The following is a 15711-nucleotide window of genomic DNA, read 5'->3' as shown; positions in this document are numbered from 1 at the left end:
TCTGTGTATTGTTGCCACCTCTTCTTAATATCTTCTGCTTCTGTTAGGTCCATACCATTTCTGTCCTTTATTGTGCCTAGTTTGCATGAAATATTCTCTTGGTATCTCTAATTTTCTTAAAGAGATCTCTAGTCTTTTCCATTCTGTTGTTTTCCTCTATTTCTTTGCACTGATCACTGAGGAAGCCTTTCTCATCTTTCCTTGCTATTCTTTGGAACTCTGCATTCAAATGGGTGTATCTTTCCTTTTCTCCTTTGCTTTCGCTTCTCTTCTTTTCACAGCTATTTGTAAGGCCTCCTCAGACAGCCATTTTGCTTTTTTGCATTTCTTTTTCTTGGGGATGGTCTTTATCACTGCCTCCTGTACAATGTCACGAACATCTGTCCATAGAGCTTCAGGCACTCTATCAGATATAATCCCTTGAGTCAATTTGTCACTTCCACCCTATAATCGTAAGGGATTTGATTTAGGTCAGACCTGAATGGTCTAGTGGTTTTCCCTACTTTCTTCAATTTAAGTCTGAATTTGGCAATAAGGAGTTCATGATCTGAGCCACAGTCAGCTCCCAGTCTTGTTTTTGCTTACTGTATGTAGCTTCTCCAGCTTTGGCTGCAAAGAATATAAGGAATCTGAATTCAGTATTGACCATCTGGTGATGTCCATGTGTAGAGTCTTCTCTTGTGTTATTGGAAGAGGGTGTTTGCTATGACCAGTGCATTCTCTTGGCAAAACTCTGTTAGCTTTTGCCCTGCTTCATTCTGTACTCCAAGGTGAAATCTGCCTCTTACTCCAGGTGTCTCTTGACTTCCTACTTTTGCATTCCAGTTCCGTATAATGAAAAGGACATCTTTTTGGGTGTTAGTCCTAGAAAGTCCTGTAGGTCTTCATAGAACCGTTCAACTTCAGCTTCTTCAGCGTTACTGGTCGGAGCATAGACTTGGATTACTGTGATATTGAATGGTTTGCCTTGGAAATGAATAGATATAATTCTGCCGTTTTTGAGATTGCATCCAAGTACTGAATTTCAGACTTTTTTGTTGACTGTGATATCTACTCCATTTCTTTTAAGGGATTCTTGCCCACAGTAGTAGATATAATGGTCATCTGAGGTAAATTCACCCGTTCCAGTCCATTTTAGTTCGCTGATTCCTAAAATGTCGATGTTCACTCTTGGCATCTCCTGTTTGATCACTTCCAATTTACCTTGATTTATGGACCTAACATTCCAGGTTCCTATGCAATATTGTTCTTTACAGCATCGGACTTTACTTCCAGCACGAGTCACATCCACATCTGGGTGTTGTTTTTGCTTTGGCTCCGTCTCTTCATTCTTTTTGGAGTTATTTCTCCACTGTTCTCCAGTGGCATGTTGGGCACCTACTGACCTGGGGAGTTCATCTTTCAGTGTCCTCTCTTTTTGCCTTGTCATACTGTTTATGGGGTTCTCAAAGACAGACAGAGATTAGACAAAAGGGCAGTCGATAACACCTTTGAGGAATTTATTTTGAGCAAAGCTTCCTTCTTCAGAAAGGTTGCACCATCTTGGGTTGCAGCTTTCTCTTTTGCTTTTTAGCCATGGCCTCTATCCCCTTTTTATTTGATGCATAATGTTCCTTTATATTTTACTGATGAGTAGTGTCTGTTGATGGATATGTGGGTTGTTGCAGTTTTAGTTTCATATGAGTAAAGCTGCTGTGAGCATTGTTTATAGATCTTTGCATATACAGACGTACAGTCATGCTTCTTGATACCATATTTCTAGACATATTGTACTTGGCTGGTTAAGGGGATGGGTTAATGCTGCTGCTGCCTAATCTCATCCTGTATCTCTTAATGAGGAGTACTTTCACTCTCAGAAGGCAATTTTATTTTTAAGTTTCTAAGACACCTTGTGTTGTGTACTGACTCCATATGTTTTTGTGCGTGTTCTTGCTTCTTTAGGTGACATATAAATCTGCTTGGGTGGCAGTGTAACCCAGTGGGTGAGAGTGTGCACATTAACATCAGGCCTAGATTCATAGCCTGGTTCTGTTCCTTCCAGCTCTGTGACCTTGGGAATGCTTCTTAATCTCTCTGAGCCTTGCTTTATCTGAAAATGAAGCTAAAAATAGTGCTTAGGGCAGAGTTGTTAAGATGAAAAGAGATAATGATATGAAAGGCTTATTAGCACAGTGACTGTGGTATGGGCAGCACTATGATTGTTTATATAATTATTGGTAGGAGAGAGAAGATAAACTCATGAAACATTAAAAATGAAGAAAGAAATTAGTATAAATACAGCAGCTGAGCAGACTGGGAAAATTAAATTAATGACTAGATTATATGATCTTGCTTCTCGTTTAAAATGTCTGTCCTACCTCCTCTCCATCCCCATTCCCTCCCTAGTTTGCATTTTATCTCTCCTCCCATCTTTCCCATCACTGCATTTAACTCAAAGAATAATATTTAAGTTTAAGATTTTATTTTAGTTTTAGTCTCTACACAGAAATAAAAAACAGAAGGAGAGCTTCCTGATTAAGACAGTAAATTAAGATGCAGTTTTATATTTTATTTTGGGCCTTTTTATGCCTTTCCGGAAAGCCTGAAGAGTTCAAACAGTCATATAGTATTATATAGGTAGTCAGATAACATTCCGTTGTTTGGAAACCTCACACTTCATTTCATCAATTGATGGGAATTTTTGTTATTTTCACCTTTTGGTACTATGAGCAGTGCTGCTGTGAGCATTCATGTACCAATTTTTTGTGGAAATATGTTTATAATTCTCTTGTATATATACCTCGGAGTGAAATTATTGGATTCTAAGTGGTGTTGGAGAATACTCTTGAGAGTCCCTTGGACTGCAAGGAGATCCAACCAGTCCATTCTAAAGATCAGTCCTGGGTGTTCTTTGGAAGGAATGATGCTGAAGCTGAAACTCCAATACTTTGGCCACCTCATGGAAAGAGTTGACTCATTGGAAAAGACTCTGATGCTGGGAGGGGTTGGGGACAGGAGGAGAAGGGGATGACAGAGGATGAGATGGCTGGATGGCATCACCGACTCGATGGATGTGAGTTTGAGTGAACTCCGGGAGATGAACAGGGAGGCCTGGCGTGCTGCGATTCATGGGGTTGCAAAGAGTCGGACACAACTGCGTGACTGAACTGAACTGAAGGTAACTGTGTTTAGCCTTTTGAGGAACTTTGAGACTGTTTTACATTTACATTCCTACCAGCAATGTAGGAGGGTTCTAATTTATCCACATCTTCACCAGCATTTGTTATTATCTGTTCTTTTCTGATGATAGCCCTCCTGTTGTTGTTTGTTTAGAAGTTAGTCATGTCTGACTCTTTTACGACTCCTTGGACTGTAGCCTGCCAGGCTCCTCTGTCCATGGGATTTCCCAGGCAAGAATACTGGAGTGGGTTGCCATTTCCTCCTCCAGGGGATCTTCTCTAACTAAGAATCAGTCCCGAGTCTCCTGCATTGCAGGTGGATTCTTTACCACTGAATCACCATGGAAGCCCTATATCCCTCCTAGTGGGTGCAAACTGGTAGAGAGAGAGATATGAGCTTTTGTTTTTGCTTATATACAAGGGAAACATGAATTTTTAAATGGTAGCAAAACGTTGGGGGTAGTCAGCTATAATCAGCCAAAGGTTGAACACCTGCTAAATCAGAGAGGTATATGTTGTGATGTGGTCTGTGCCTGAGGCAGTTAAAATCTGGCTGAGGAGTTCAGTTGTAAAAGATAGAGAAAGAGTCCATCAAGGCAGTATAGTAAATGTGTCAGAGGAATGCAGGCTGACTGTGGCTGGAATGGTCCCCAGAGGCTCTCAGGTAGGAAGTGAAGCTTGACCCACATCCTGAAGCATGTGTGAGAGGGAATGGCAGAGAAGATAACATATTTTTTCTCATTGCTCATGTTTGAGCGGTGAATTATTACAAGCTAACAATTGGCTACATAAAGGAATTAGTTCAAACTTAATTAAAAAAAAAAAAGACCCTCCCCCACCCTCCTCCAGAAAACTCAAAGGAAAGGTACAACAAGAAAGGGCAAGGTGAAGTCATGAGGGTAATTTCAAAATAGGTATTGCCATCGTGCTCTGCATAGATTGTTTCAGCAAGTCACCTGAACTCAGTTCTTCATCAGTGATCCGAAAACCACATTCTGTGTTCACTGTTCCTTGACAGAAAGGAGAATTTATTTAGAAATTTTAAAAACTCTTACCAAAACACAAAATAGCGTTATTACTATAACTACTGAAGCAATATTAATATGTTTTATTTTGAGATCCAAGGTATATGAAGACTATTAAGGGGAAAGCTTTTTAAAATTGATGATGTTTATTTAAAGTGACTTTTTTCTGATCCTCCATCCCTTTTTTTTTTTTTAAAGCTTTCTTCTAGGCTACATGACTTCCTGAACAACGAGAACAATGTTATGTTGGGGATATTGGTCTCTGGGCCAACCTGGGATCAGCCCTAACCTGCAGGGCATTGTGGCTGAGCCACAGGTGTGTGGATTTATATCCGACAGAAGCGTCAAGGAGGTGGCCTGTGGAGGAAACCACTCTGTGTTCCTGCTGGAGGATGGCGAAGTTTACACGTGCGGTGTGAACACCAAGGGGCAGCTGGGCCACGAGAGGGAAGGAAACAAGCCAGGTAAGTGGCCCTTGTCGGCCTCGATGACTGGGGAGTCAGGCTGAGGACCTGAGGAGCTGGTTGAAGATTTTCTTACCGAGTGTTGACCTTTTAGGGAGGCTCTCCTTTTGGTGAGAAATGGTGAGGGAGGGTCTTAAATTGTGACTTGGTAGTATTTTTCACAATAGCACGTGCCGTTTTCTTATTTGCTGTCTTTTTTAGTTCAATCCAAATCAAGATTCCAAAGCTTCCTGAAAGAAGAGCCTTGGTGTTTTTAGTCTAGGTGCTTTTTCTCTTTTGTGTTCTTTTAGGAAAGTCAGTTTGGCATCAGGATGTGACTGCTTCTCTCTTTTTTCATATTTATTCCCTCCCATGGCAAAGTGGCTATGTTCTATAATTCCCCTGTTCAAGTGTTAGTATTAATTTACATTTGTTAATTTTTTTGTTGACCCTTGGTTAAAGGGCTGCAAGGCTGGTCTTAAGGATAAATTATGAAGTGTGTGAAGCATGGTTTCTGGGCTCTTAACCCATTCTTTGCCTCCAGGTTCCCTCATTAGAACGTCCCTGAGAACCACCCTCCAACCCCTAGGCCTGCCCACCTGGAGCAACACCCAGCGTTCTATAGGGGTTCCTAACCAGTGGGCCCTGGACTCAGGGGAGTTCAGGGAAGGGGTTTGTAGTATGGGCCATGCGTATGTACACCTTTATGTGTACAGCCCACCTGATAATACGTATTTTCAAATGGAAGTAAATCCTGTTGTTCACTGAAATAATTCAATTAACAGTGCTACTGGTTCATTATTTGAGTTAACGAATCCTAATCATTATGTGTTTAACCAATTAATATAATACAGAATCATAATATACAGCTATTATGTTGGTGGCAAGGTTTTTGACTTTTAAAAACACTTTTCATATTGGAAAAAAACAATGGGTCTTTTTCCCCACTCTTCCTGTAATAACTTGTGTTTTACATGAAGCTTCTCTGCTTACCCTGTTCCCAGGTGAGAGCCAGTATCTAACAGCTAACACCTGCAGAGGGGTTGATGGGCGGTCCCAACCCAAAGGCGTGCTCCTTCGTGGGGGAATGTCTACATTTAAGACCCACTTTATCTCTGGGTTGGGAAGATTCCCTGGAGGAGGAGAATATTAAGACCACTCCAATATTCTTGCCTGGAAAATTCCATGGGCAGAGAAGCCTGGTGGGCTACAGTCCATGGGGCCGCAAAGAGTTGGGCATGGCTGAGCACACGTATACATTAAAAGATACGTTGGGCCCCCTTTGTACCAGTGAACCTGCACGGACTTGTGCTCACCCTGGCCAGCCTGTGAAGGGCGTGTTTTGGGATCAGGAGGAGATCTTTCCAGTAACTCCTGCAGAGACACCATGGTGAGTGTGAACCCTGGAGTCAGACACACCTCGTGTAGGAGGCATTACCTCTCTCTGACTCTGTTTCTGAGCCCAGGCTCTTTTCCTTTAAAAGGAGACTTCCTACCGTTCTGTGGCTCTTGATGAAGTAGATTCTAATGATAAAGAAGTCTCCCCAAAGCCACTTTAGCCTGTGTGGTTGCCGTCCCCTCCGTCTCCTCTACCCCCTCTAGTCTGTTTTCTCTGTGACTGCCTTCTGTCAGGCCACCAGCACTCAGAGGTGCCTCACTGCCTCCTTGGTCCTAGGAGCTGGAGCTGGAGGATTGGACCTGCGGTGGCAGCTGAAAAAGGAAATGAAACCCTTGCAGGCCAGCGATAGCAAAGGTCTGCAGATGGCACCCTGGTGAATACACCTGAGTGCCATCTGCCATTCTTCTAGCCAGCCCTCCGGCCAGAGCCCCCGGGGCTGGCGCTGGGCGGCTGGTGGGGCTCTGGAAGCTGGTGGGCGACCTGGGAGCGGTCAGCCTGCGTCTTCCTGGACTTGGCTTGGCCTGCACCCACTCCCTGGAGGCTAGGCTAAGTGATGGCGAGAGACTTGAGCTAGAGGTGTGCCAAGAAAGCTTTCGGATTAAATCATGGAATCCAGCCCGTGCTTGTAATCCAAATTTGGAATAAGCCAGGTTCTAGTGTAAATTACAATGGACTCCAGAAATTTCTGTTGCTGGTTAAGCTTGCCTGTTAATTATAAACTCTGAGGCAGCTGCAGAATAGTGCCTCTTTGAATGGAAAGATTCTGTGGGTGGGCACCTCCCTTTCTTTAATTTTTTCTTCGGTAGGTGTGCTCTAAATCTGGGTGCCGTTGGGTTTATTTTTAAGGAGTGGGAAAAAGAGAATGAGCTTGTTTCCTATATGTGTTTATTGAGAACCATGACCTGGGGTGCTGCTAGGCACGGAAGGGACATCAGTGACAGAGGGGCCCTGTTTCGGGAAGCCTGGGCTGGCCAGGCCCACGGGAACGCCGTCCCTGAGTCACCCCTGCGATCTTCGGGAGGGAGCTTGCGAGAAGGCCACCTCCCCAGAGAGTCTGCTTCTGGGCGCAGCGGGCAGGTCTGCGATTTCAGGTCAGCATCAGTACCCAGTTCAAAGGATTTAGCAGTAGGAAGGGTTAGAAAGAGTGAGGGGCAGGAAAGGTGGGAGAAGGTGGTGCTGTTGGGGATGCACAGGGACAGAACCCTTGCAGGTGAACGTGTGCCGTGAGTCTGTGCTGCCAGTCGTGAGACACCAGTTTTTCCACTTTGTCTCTAGCTGGCAAAGTGGCAGGGCACCTGAGTTCACTCTTAGGGGGAGGAGGAATCCTGTCCTTGTCAGCAGAGCAGTGGCGTAAAGCCCTCCACAGCAGTTTGTAAGTTTTTTTTTCCCCCTCTCTTTGAGAACATCGGATTGTTTCCTGTGGCTTTTGCTGCTTCTGAGGCTGCTGTGCTTTCTTTGTACTCGGATTTCTTTGCTCCCTGACGCGGCCCTTGTGTGACCTGTCAGTTATGTCTCTGTGCCGGGCGCAGGGAGGGTGTTTCCAGGCCACGCCAGTACTGGAACTCCAGGTTATGCAGGCCCCGATGTCTTCCCAGTGTGTCAGACGGCCTGGGCTTCTAGCTCGGGTGTGTCCATGATTCATTCATTTGTTCTTCGGCCAGAGGTAGAGGCCTGCGTTTCCCAGAAGCATTTTTTATCAGCAGGATCTCAAAGCCCCATCTAAACTCAGTGTCCAACTTTTAAAAATAAGTGTCAGGCTTATTACTGTGGTGCGTACTCATCTCCCATAGGACTTTTTTCTCCTTTATTCTCTCCCTCACGTTGTGGTATCAGCCTGTCTCAAGGAGTTTCAGTGCTTAGGACAGCATAGGATGATTACTAATTTTCTCATGTTTTTGTCCATGAAGTCATCGCAACTTAGAGCTACGTTACGGGAAGATGTGTGTGCCTCCTTTTTTTTTTAAATAAAGCAAGCAAACAGAACATGAGTTTTCTTCAAAATGATTTTTTAAGTAATTAATCCGTAACTGAACATTAAACAAATCTTGAAGTATTTTACTAAATCAAAGTAGAAACTAGTTGCCCACAGAAAAATGTTCAAAAATTTTGGCTTATTTTACTGTGCTTCTCTTATTCCCGCCCATCCATGTTGTAAGGGACAGTTCTTTTCCCGCACATACTCTGATTTCCCATACTGGGATTTTTAGCATAAGCTAATCCTTGTGTTGTCAGGGATGTCTGAATTTATGTAAACCTCCTCTAACCTTTCTTCTGTCTTGAGTAGGCAAAAACTATGGTAGATGTAATTATTTAGTTTAACCTATGTTAAATTTAAAAAATTCTGCATAGATATCCCAGGAAACCTTTCCATAGCAAACCCAAAGGGTAACTAATTATAAACAGACTAACACTTCTGTGCAGCGGTATTTGATTCATACTTGTGACTGGTTCCTTTTACCTCCTCCTTAGTTTCTTTCCTTGTAGGTAATTTAATCCAGTTCACATTTTGTATTCAATCAGAGTATTTCCGTAATGCCCATCACCATATGTAACAGCTCTCCCACTGTTTGATAAATGAGGTTTATAAAGCAGAGCATCTCAAAAGCCTCAATTCCCAGAGCTGTAGTTGCTGCTAACCCCGAGAAGTAGCACTTTGAACCAGCTTATCAGGTTGCTCTAGGGCGTCTGAAGGACGCAATAACTCTGTCATGTTAATCAGCTTTTGCCGAAAAGCAAACTAGCTGAGCTGAAAGGAAATAGAAGAAATCCTGTGGTGACTTTGTAATATTGAAACACGTGTTTCCGTGGGCATAACTCTGATATAAAAAGCAGAAGGTGCTGTAGCAAATATTCAGATCTCAACTCTGCCCTTGTTAGGAGCCCATCTCTTTCTCATTAGGAATTGCAGGTGGTTGGGGCTGGGAGTGGGGCTGCACAGCCCTTTCTGATGAGGAGGAGAAGGGTAGTTATCAACCTCCGTAGGGTCTGTTGATTTGTTGACTGCTGTCATAGCTGAGTGGACAGCTTTCTGGTCCAGAGGCCTAGGGATTGGGAGCAAATGTCAATACTTTTTATTTCCTGGTGTGATTAATGAAAAGTCACTTTTTTTTCTGTCTAAAGTACTCTGCCTACTTTCTTGAAAGACATTTTGAATGTTTTAGAAAATATATACTTATTAATGAGCATATTCTTCAATGTGAGATAATGTTTGTGTTCTAAATATTTGCAGTTTACTTTTAAGTAATTAACACAGTGGTTTGCATCATGACATAAGTCTCAATTCATGTCAATTTTAAAAGTGGTTAAGTATACATACTACAAGCTCTCTTCATCTCAACATGCTGAGTATTTTTAAGCTGATACTTCTCACGATAGTCCTGTAAAGTAGGTCAGTATTATCTCAGGTGTATGTAAAGAAGAGGAAAGAGAGTTGACTGTGAGTCATGGTCGGGTACCAAGAGTTTGGTTTTAATAATCCTAGAATTTTGTTCACAGACATCTTTTTAACCTCAGGCTGTTTGGGAAGGCCCAATAGAATTTTATTTCCAAGGTGTCTTTCTTGTTTATATTTAATTTCCACTTAGTCCTTGTAAAAAGAAACAAAAAGATAAGTTGGCCACCAAGAAGCTTGTATCTTTAATTTACAGGTTGAATACCACATCTGATCAAGGTGTTTTGATTAAAGGTGCGGAGAAGCAGTTCCTTTTCATCTTTAAAATCATTAGATGACTGTTTGTCAGCTGACAAAAAAGCTTTTGTGCTTTTTTGGATATCATAATCTGGGGAAAAAGAACACATAATTGGAAGTTACATTTTTGCCTTGAAATTTACCTCTTGTTCTTTGTTCCTTTATTTCCTCGAATTACTTACTTCTCATGAAGTCATGGGGTTAGCAGATACTTACGGAGTGGTTAGACTACCAGGTCCCACGTTTGTTCTAGACACTGCCAGGATACAACATGCTCAGTGCACAGCTGCCTTTTGGTAGTTTATAGGCCAGGTGGGAATAAGGTGTGTTCCTGTGAAGGCTTCACAATGCAGTTCATCTTGTGCCAAGAGAGTGATCGAGGTCCCAAGCGTGTCAAATTTAGAATTGTGGTGGAGAGTTAGGTCTAAGTCGGGTCACCAACAGTGCTGAATTCTGATTTCTAAGAATTTTTTTCCACCAACACACATATGAAGTTCAAGTTTACTGCAGATTTGTGAGCTTGCAGGAGGAGTGAGCTTTACAAGAGCTTTACAAGGTGCCAAAGACAGGGCACCTTTGGTAATGGCGTCAGTGCTCCAGGGATGTTTCGTTATTTTAGTAAGTCCACCCTTGAATGTTTATGTTGTAATAATGACTTCCTTGTCTGGCAGTCTTGATGAACTCTTGTCTGGCTTGGTGATCTGTGATCTGGACTGATCAAGGATAGGTAAATGGTTCTAAATTTATCAGTCTGGATGGGGTATATCTAGTCAGCTGGTATTTCAGTGATTTAGGAGCTACTGCAATCTTTGAGTAAATGCCCATTGATGGCATGTAATGTTGAAACCTGTGGCAATTCTGCAACGGATATGGTCTCATATCCTTACAGATTTAAAATAATTTTTCTCTAATTATTCAGATATGTTTTTCAATTTCTATTATACATAATTACTAACTAACTCAGAGCAATTGAAGTTGTTATGTGAGTGATTTTAGTGTTAGCTAACTATGCAGACTATATAATGAATAAGAGCATGGACTCTGGAGTGACCTATGGGTTGGAATCAACTCGCTGGCTGTGTGATTCTGAGAAAGTTGCTTAACCTCTTTGTGTCTCAGTTTTCTTAGTTGTAAAGTGTGGATAATGTTAATCAGATCAGATCAGATCAGTCGCTCAGTCGTGTCCGACTCTTTGCGACCCCATGAATCACAGCACGCCAGGCCTCCCTGTCCATCACCAACTCCCGGAGTTCACTCAGACTCACGTCCATCGAGTCAGAGATGCCATCCAGCCATCTCATCCTCTGTCGTCCCCTTTTCCTCCTGCCCCCAATCCCTCCCAGCATCAGAGTCTTTTCCAATGAGTCAACTCTTCGCATGAGGTGGCCAAAGTACTGGAGTTTCAGCCTTAGCATCATTCCTTCCAAAGAAATCCCAGGGCTGATCTCCTTCAGAATGGACTGGTTGGATCTCCTTGCAGTCCAAGGGACTCTCGAGTCTTCTCCAACACCACAGTTCAAAAGCATCAATTCTTCGGCGCTCAGCCTTCTTCACAGTCCAACTCTCACATCCATACATGACCACAGGAAAAACCATAGCCTTGACTAGATGAACCTTTGTTGGCAAAGTAATGTCTCTGTTTTTGAATATGCTATCTAGGTTGGTCATAACTTTCCTTCCAAGGAGTCAGCGTCTTTTAATTTCATGGCTGCAGTCACCATCTGTAGTGATTTTGGAGCCCAAAAAATAAAGTCTGACACTGTTTCCACTGTTTCCCCATCTATTTCCCATGAAGTGGTGGGACCGGATGCCATGATCTTCGTTTTCTGAATGTTGAGCTTTAAGCCAACTTTTTCACTCTCCACTTTCACTTTCATCAAGAGGCTTTTGAGTTCCTCTTCACTTTCTGCCAGAAGGGTGGTGTCATCTGCATATCTGAGGTTATTGATATTTCTCCCAGCAATCTTGATTCCAGCTTGTGTTTCTTCCAGTCCAGCGTTTCTCATGATGTAGTCTGCATATAAGTTAAATAAACAGGGTGACAATATACAGCCTTGACGTACTCCTTTTCCTATTTGGAACCAGTCTGTTGTTCCATGTCCAGTTCTAACTGTTGCTTCCTGACCTGCATACAGATTTCTCAAGAGGCAGATCAGGTGGTCTGGTATTCCCATCTCTTTCAGAATTTTCCACAGTTGATTGTGATCCACACAGTCAAAGGCTTTGGCATAGTCAATAAAGCAGAAATAGATGTTTTTCTGGAACTCTCTTGCTTTTTCCATGATCCAGCGGATGTTGGCAATTTGATCTCTGGTTCCTCTGCCTTTTCTAAAACCAGCTTGAGCATCAGGAAGTTCACGGTTCACATATTGCTGAAGCCTGGCTTGGAGAATTTTGAGCATTACTTTACTAGCGTGTGAGATGAGTGCAATTGTGCGGTAGTTTGAGCATTCTTTGGCATTGCCTTTCTTTGGGATTGGAATGAAAACTGACCTTTTCCAGTCCTGTGGCCACTGCTGAGTTTTCCAGATTTGCTGGCATATTGAGTGCAGCACTTTCACAGCATCATCTTTCAGAATTTGAATAGCTCAATTGGAATTCCATCACCTCCACTAGCTTTGTTCATAGTGATGCTTTCTAAGGCCCACTTGACTTCACATTCCAGGATGTCTGGCTCTAGGTCAGTGATCACACCATCGTGATTATCTGGGTCGTGAAGATCTTTTTTGTACAGTTCTTCTGTGTATTCTTGCCACCTCTTCTTAATATCTTCTGCTTCTGTTAGGTCCATACCATTTCTGTCCTTTATCGAGCTCATCTTTGCATGAAATGTTCCCTTGGTATCTCTGATTTTCTTGAAGAGATCTCTAGTCTTTCCCATTCTGTTGTTTTCCTCTATTTCTTTGCACTGATCGCTGAAGAAGGCTTTCTTATCTCTTCTTGCTATTCTTTGGAACTCTGCATTCAGATGTTTATATCTTTCCTTTTCTCATTTGCTTTTCATTTCTCTTCTTTTCACAGCTATTTGTAAGGCCTCCCCAGACAGCCATTTTGCTTTTTTGCATTTCTTTTCTATGGGAATGGTCTTGATCTCTGTTTCCTGTACAATGTCACGAACCTCATTCCATAGTTAATAACGTCTACCTATTAGGACTGTTGTAAGGATTTAGTAAGCTGTATATCAGTCAGATGTTTGGAATAATGTCTGGCTGAAATTAAGCATTTAATTAGCCCTAGCTATTTTGGAGAAGGCAATGGCACCCCACTCCAGTACTCTTGCCTGGAAAATCCCATGGACGGAGGAGCCTGGTGGGCTGCAGTCCATGAGGTCACGAAGAGTTGGACACGACTGAGCGATTTCCCTTTCACTTTTCCCTTTCATGCATTGGAGAAGGAAATGGCAATCCACTCTAGTGTTCTTGCCTGGAGAGTCCCAGGGACGGGGGAGCCTGTTGGGCTGCCGTCTCTGGGGTCGCACAGAGTCAGACACGACTGAAGCGACTCAGCAGCAGCAGCTCTTATTACTGCTAGCCTCCCAGGTGACTCAGTGGTAAAGAATTTGCCTGCCAGTGCAGGAAACATAAGAGACGTTGGTTTGATCCCTGAGCCAGGAAGATCCCTTGGAGAAGAAAATGGCAACCCACTCCAGTATTCTTACCTGGGGAATCCCATGGACTATAGCCCACCAGGCTCCTCTGTCCCTGGGATTACAAAAATTGGACATGACTTAGTGACTAAACAACAACATTATTACTTCTGGTAGTAGTAATTTGTCTTAACATATTCTATTAGAAAAATTTTTTGATCCTGCTATTCCAGCATATGAACAAATTCATAAATTAATTACATATATGTTCAATTTAGTTCAGTTGCTCAGTTGTGTCCTACTCTTTATGACCCCATGGACTGTAGCACACCAGGCTTCCCTTTCCATCACCAACTCCCTGAGCCTGCTCAAATTCATGTCCATTGAGTCGGTGATGCCATCCAACCATCTTGTTCTCTGTCATCCCCTTCTCCTCCTGTCTTCAGTCTTTCCCAGCATTAGGGTCTTTTCTAATGGGTCTGTTCTTCCCATCAGGTGTCCAAAATATTGGAGCTTATTCTTAGGCATCAGTCCTTTCAGTGAATATTCAGGACTAGTTTTCTTTTGGATGGACTGGTTGGATCTCCTTGCAGTCCAAGGGACTCTCAAGAGGCTTCTCCAACACCACAGTTCAAAAGCATCAATTCTTTGGCGCTCAGCTTTCTTTATAGTCCAACTCTCACTTCCATACATGGATACTGGAAAAACCATAGCTTTGACTAGATGGACCTTTGTTGGCAAAGTAATATCTCTGATTTTTAATATGCTGTCTAGGTTGGTTATAGCTTTTCTTCCAAGGATCAAGTGTCTTTTAATTTCATGGCTGCAGTCACCAACTGCAGTGATTTTGAAGCCCAAGAAAATAAAGTCTGTCACTCTTTCCATTGTTTCCCCGTCTATTTGCCATGAAGTGATGGGACCAGATGCCGTGACCTTCGTCTTTTGAAAGTTGAGTTTTAAGCCAGCTTTTTCACTCTTCCTCTTTCACTTTCATCAAGAGGCTCTTTGATTCCTCTTTGTTTTCTGCCATGAAGGTGGTGTCATCTGCATATCTGAGGTTATTGATATTTCTACCAGCAGTCTTGATTCCAGCTTGTGCTTCATCCAGCCTGGCATTTCACATGATGTACTCTGCATATAAGTTAAATAAGCAGGGTGACAACATGCAGCCTTGATGTACTCCTTTCCCAATTTGGAACTAGTCCATTGTTCCATGTCCAGTTCTAACTGTTGCTTCCTGACCTGCATACAGATTTCTCAGGAGGCAGGTCAGGTGGTCTGGTATTCCCATCTCTTGAAGAATGTTCGACAGTTTGTTGTGATCCACACAGTCAAAGGCTTTAGTGTAGTCAGTGAAGTAGTAGTAGATGTTTTTCTGGAATTCTCTTGCTTTTACAATGATCCAACGAATGTTGGCAGTTTGATCTCTGGTTCCTTTGCCTTTTCTAAATCCAGCTTCAACATCTGGAAGTTCTCACTTCATGTACTTTTGAAGCCTAACTTGGAGAATTTTGAGCATACTTTGCTAGCATGTGAGATGAGTGCAGTTGTGCTGTAGTTTGAACATTCTTTAGCATTTCAGTTCAGTTCAGTTCAGTTCAGTCCCTCAGTTATGTCTGACTCTTTGCAACCCCATGAATCGTAGCACGCCAGGCCTCTCTGTCCATCACCAACTCCCGGAGTTCACTCAAACTCACGTCCATCGAGTTGGTGATGCCATCCACCCATCTCATCCTCCATTGTCCCCTTTTCCTCCTTCCCCCAATCCCTCCCAGCATCAGAGTCTTTTCCAATGAGTCAACTCTTTGAATGAGGTGGCCAAAGTATTGGAGTTTCAGCTTTAGCATCAGTCCTTCCAAAGAATACCCAGGACTGATCTCTTTTAGAATGGACTGGTTGGATCTTCTATACATAAATAAATAACTGTTAATCATTTTTATAGGTTCTCTTAACTCTGTAGGATCTAATAAATGCTACATATATCCAGGGGAGGGAGGTGATATAGGTTAGGGATGTTAAGAGAGACTTATTTTGAGTTTTAAAGGACAGTCTGTTTTATTTTTCTTTTTTTTTTGGTTGGCGGGGGGGGGGGGGGGCGGTGTCTTTTACCTTACTGGTCCCAAGAAAAGTACCTTAGATACATTCAGGAACTCTGTAAAAGCTGCTTTTCCACACGTGGAGATATATACATGTATCTTATCTCTACACCATGGTTTACATTGCCTCCAGCATTCTGGTTCAAAATTGCAAAGATGAGGGAACCAAATGAGGCCACTGTGGACATTGTGGCCTACCAGGGGTACTTAGTGGTGCTCCTAGAGGACTTGAAGTGGTTTGCCAACATGTGGACAGGTGATACGATCTTACCACAGTTTCAGAAAATAGACTGCAATCCATTGATACTGAGCCCAG

At 42.8% G+C, this 15711-nt stretch overlaps 1 protein-coding gene across 5 annotated transcripts in view; it reads left to right on the top strand.

The window, feature by feature from the left end:
* The window catches only part of HERC3 (HECT and RLD domain containing E3 ubiquitin protein ligase 3), a 198430-nt gene that overhangs the window by 62610 nt on the left and 120109 nt on the right, over positions 1 to 15711 (top strand). For all 5 annotated transcript variants that reach the window (XM_059887450.1, NM_001083663.1, XM_015471555.3 and 2 more), the window contains 1 exon segment: positions 4382 to 4647. In XM_059887450.1, the coding sequence (XP_059743433.1) occupies positions 4422 to 4647 (226 nt within the window). In that variant the 5' untranslated portion in view covers positions 4382 to 4421.

The sequence above is a fragment of the Bos taurus genome, chromosome 6, assembly GCF_002263795.3.
Source record: "Bos taurus isolate L1 Dominette 01449 registration number 42190680 breed Hereford chromosome 6, ARS-UCD2.0, whole genome shotgun sequence".
In the NCBI taxonomy this organism is placed as follows: domain Eukaryota; kingdom Metazoa; phylum Chordata; class Mammalia; order Artiodactyla; family Bovidae; genus Bos; species Bos taurus.
The sequence above is the reverse complement of the archived record's forward strand: the minus strand, read 5'-3'. Positions and strand labels throughout refer to the sequence as shown.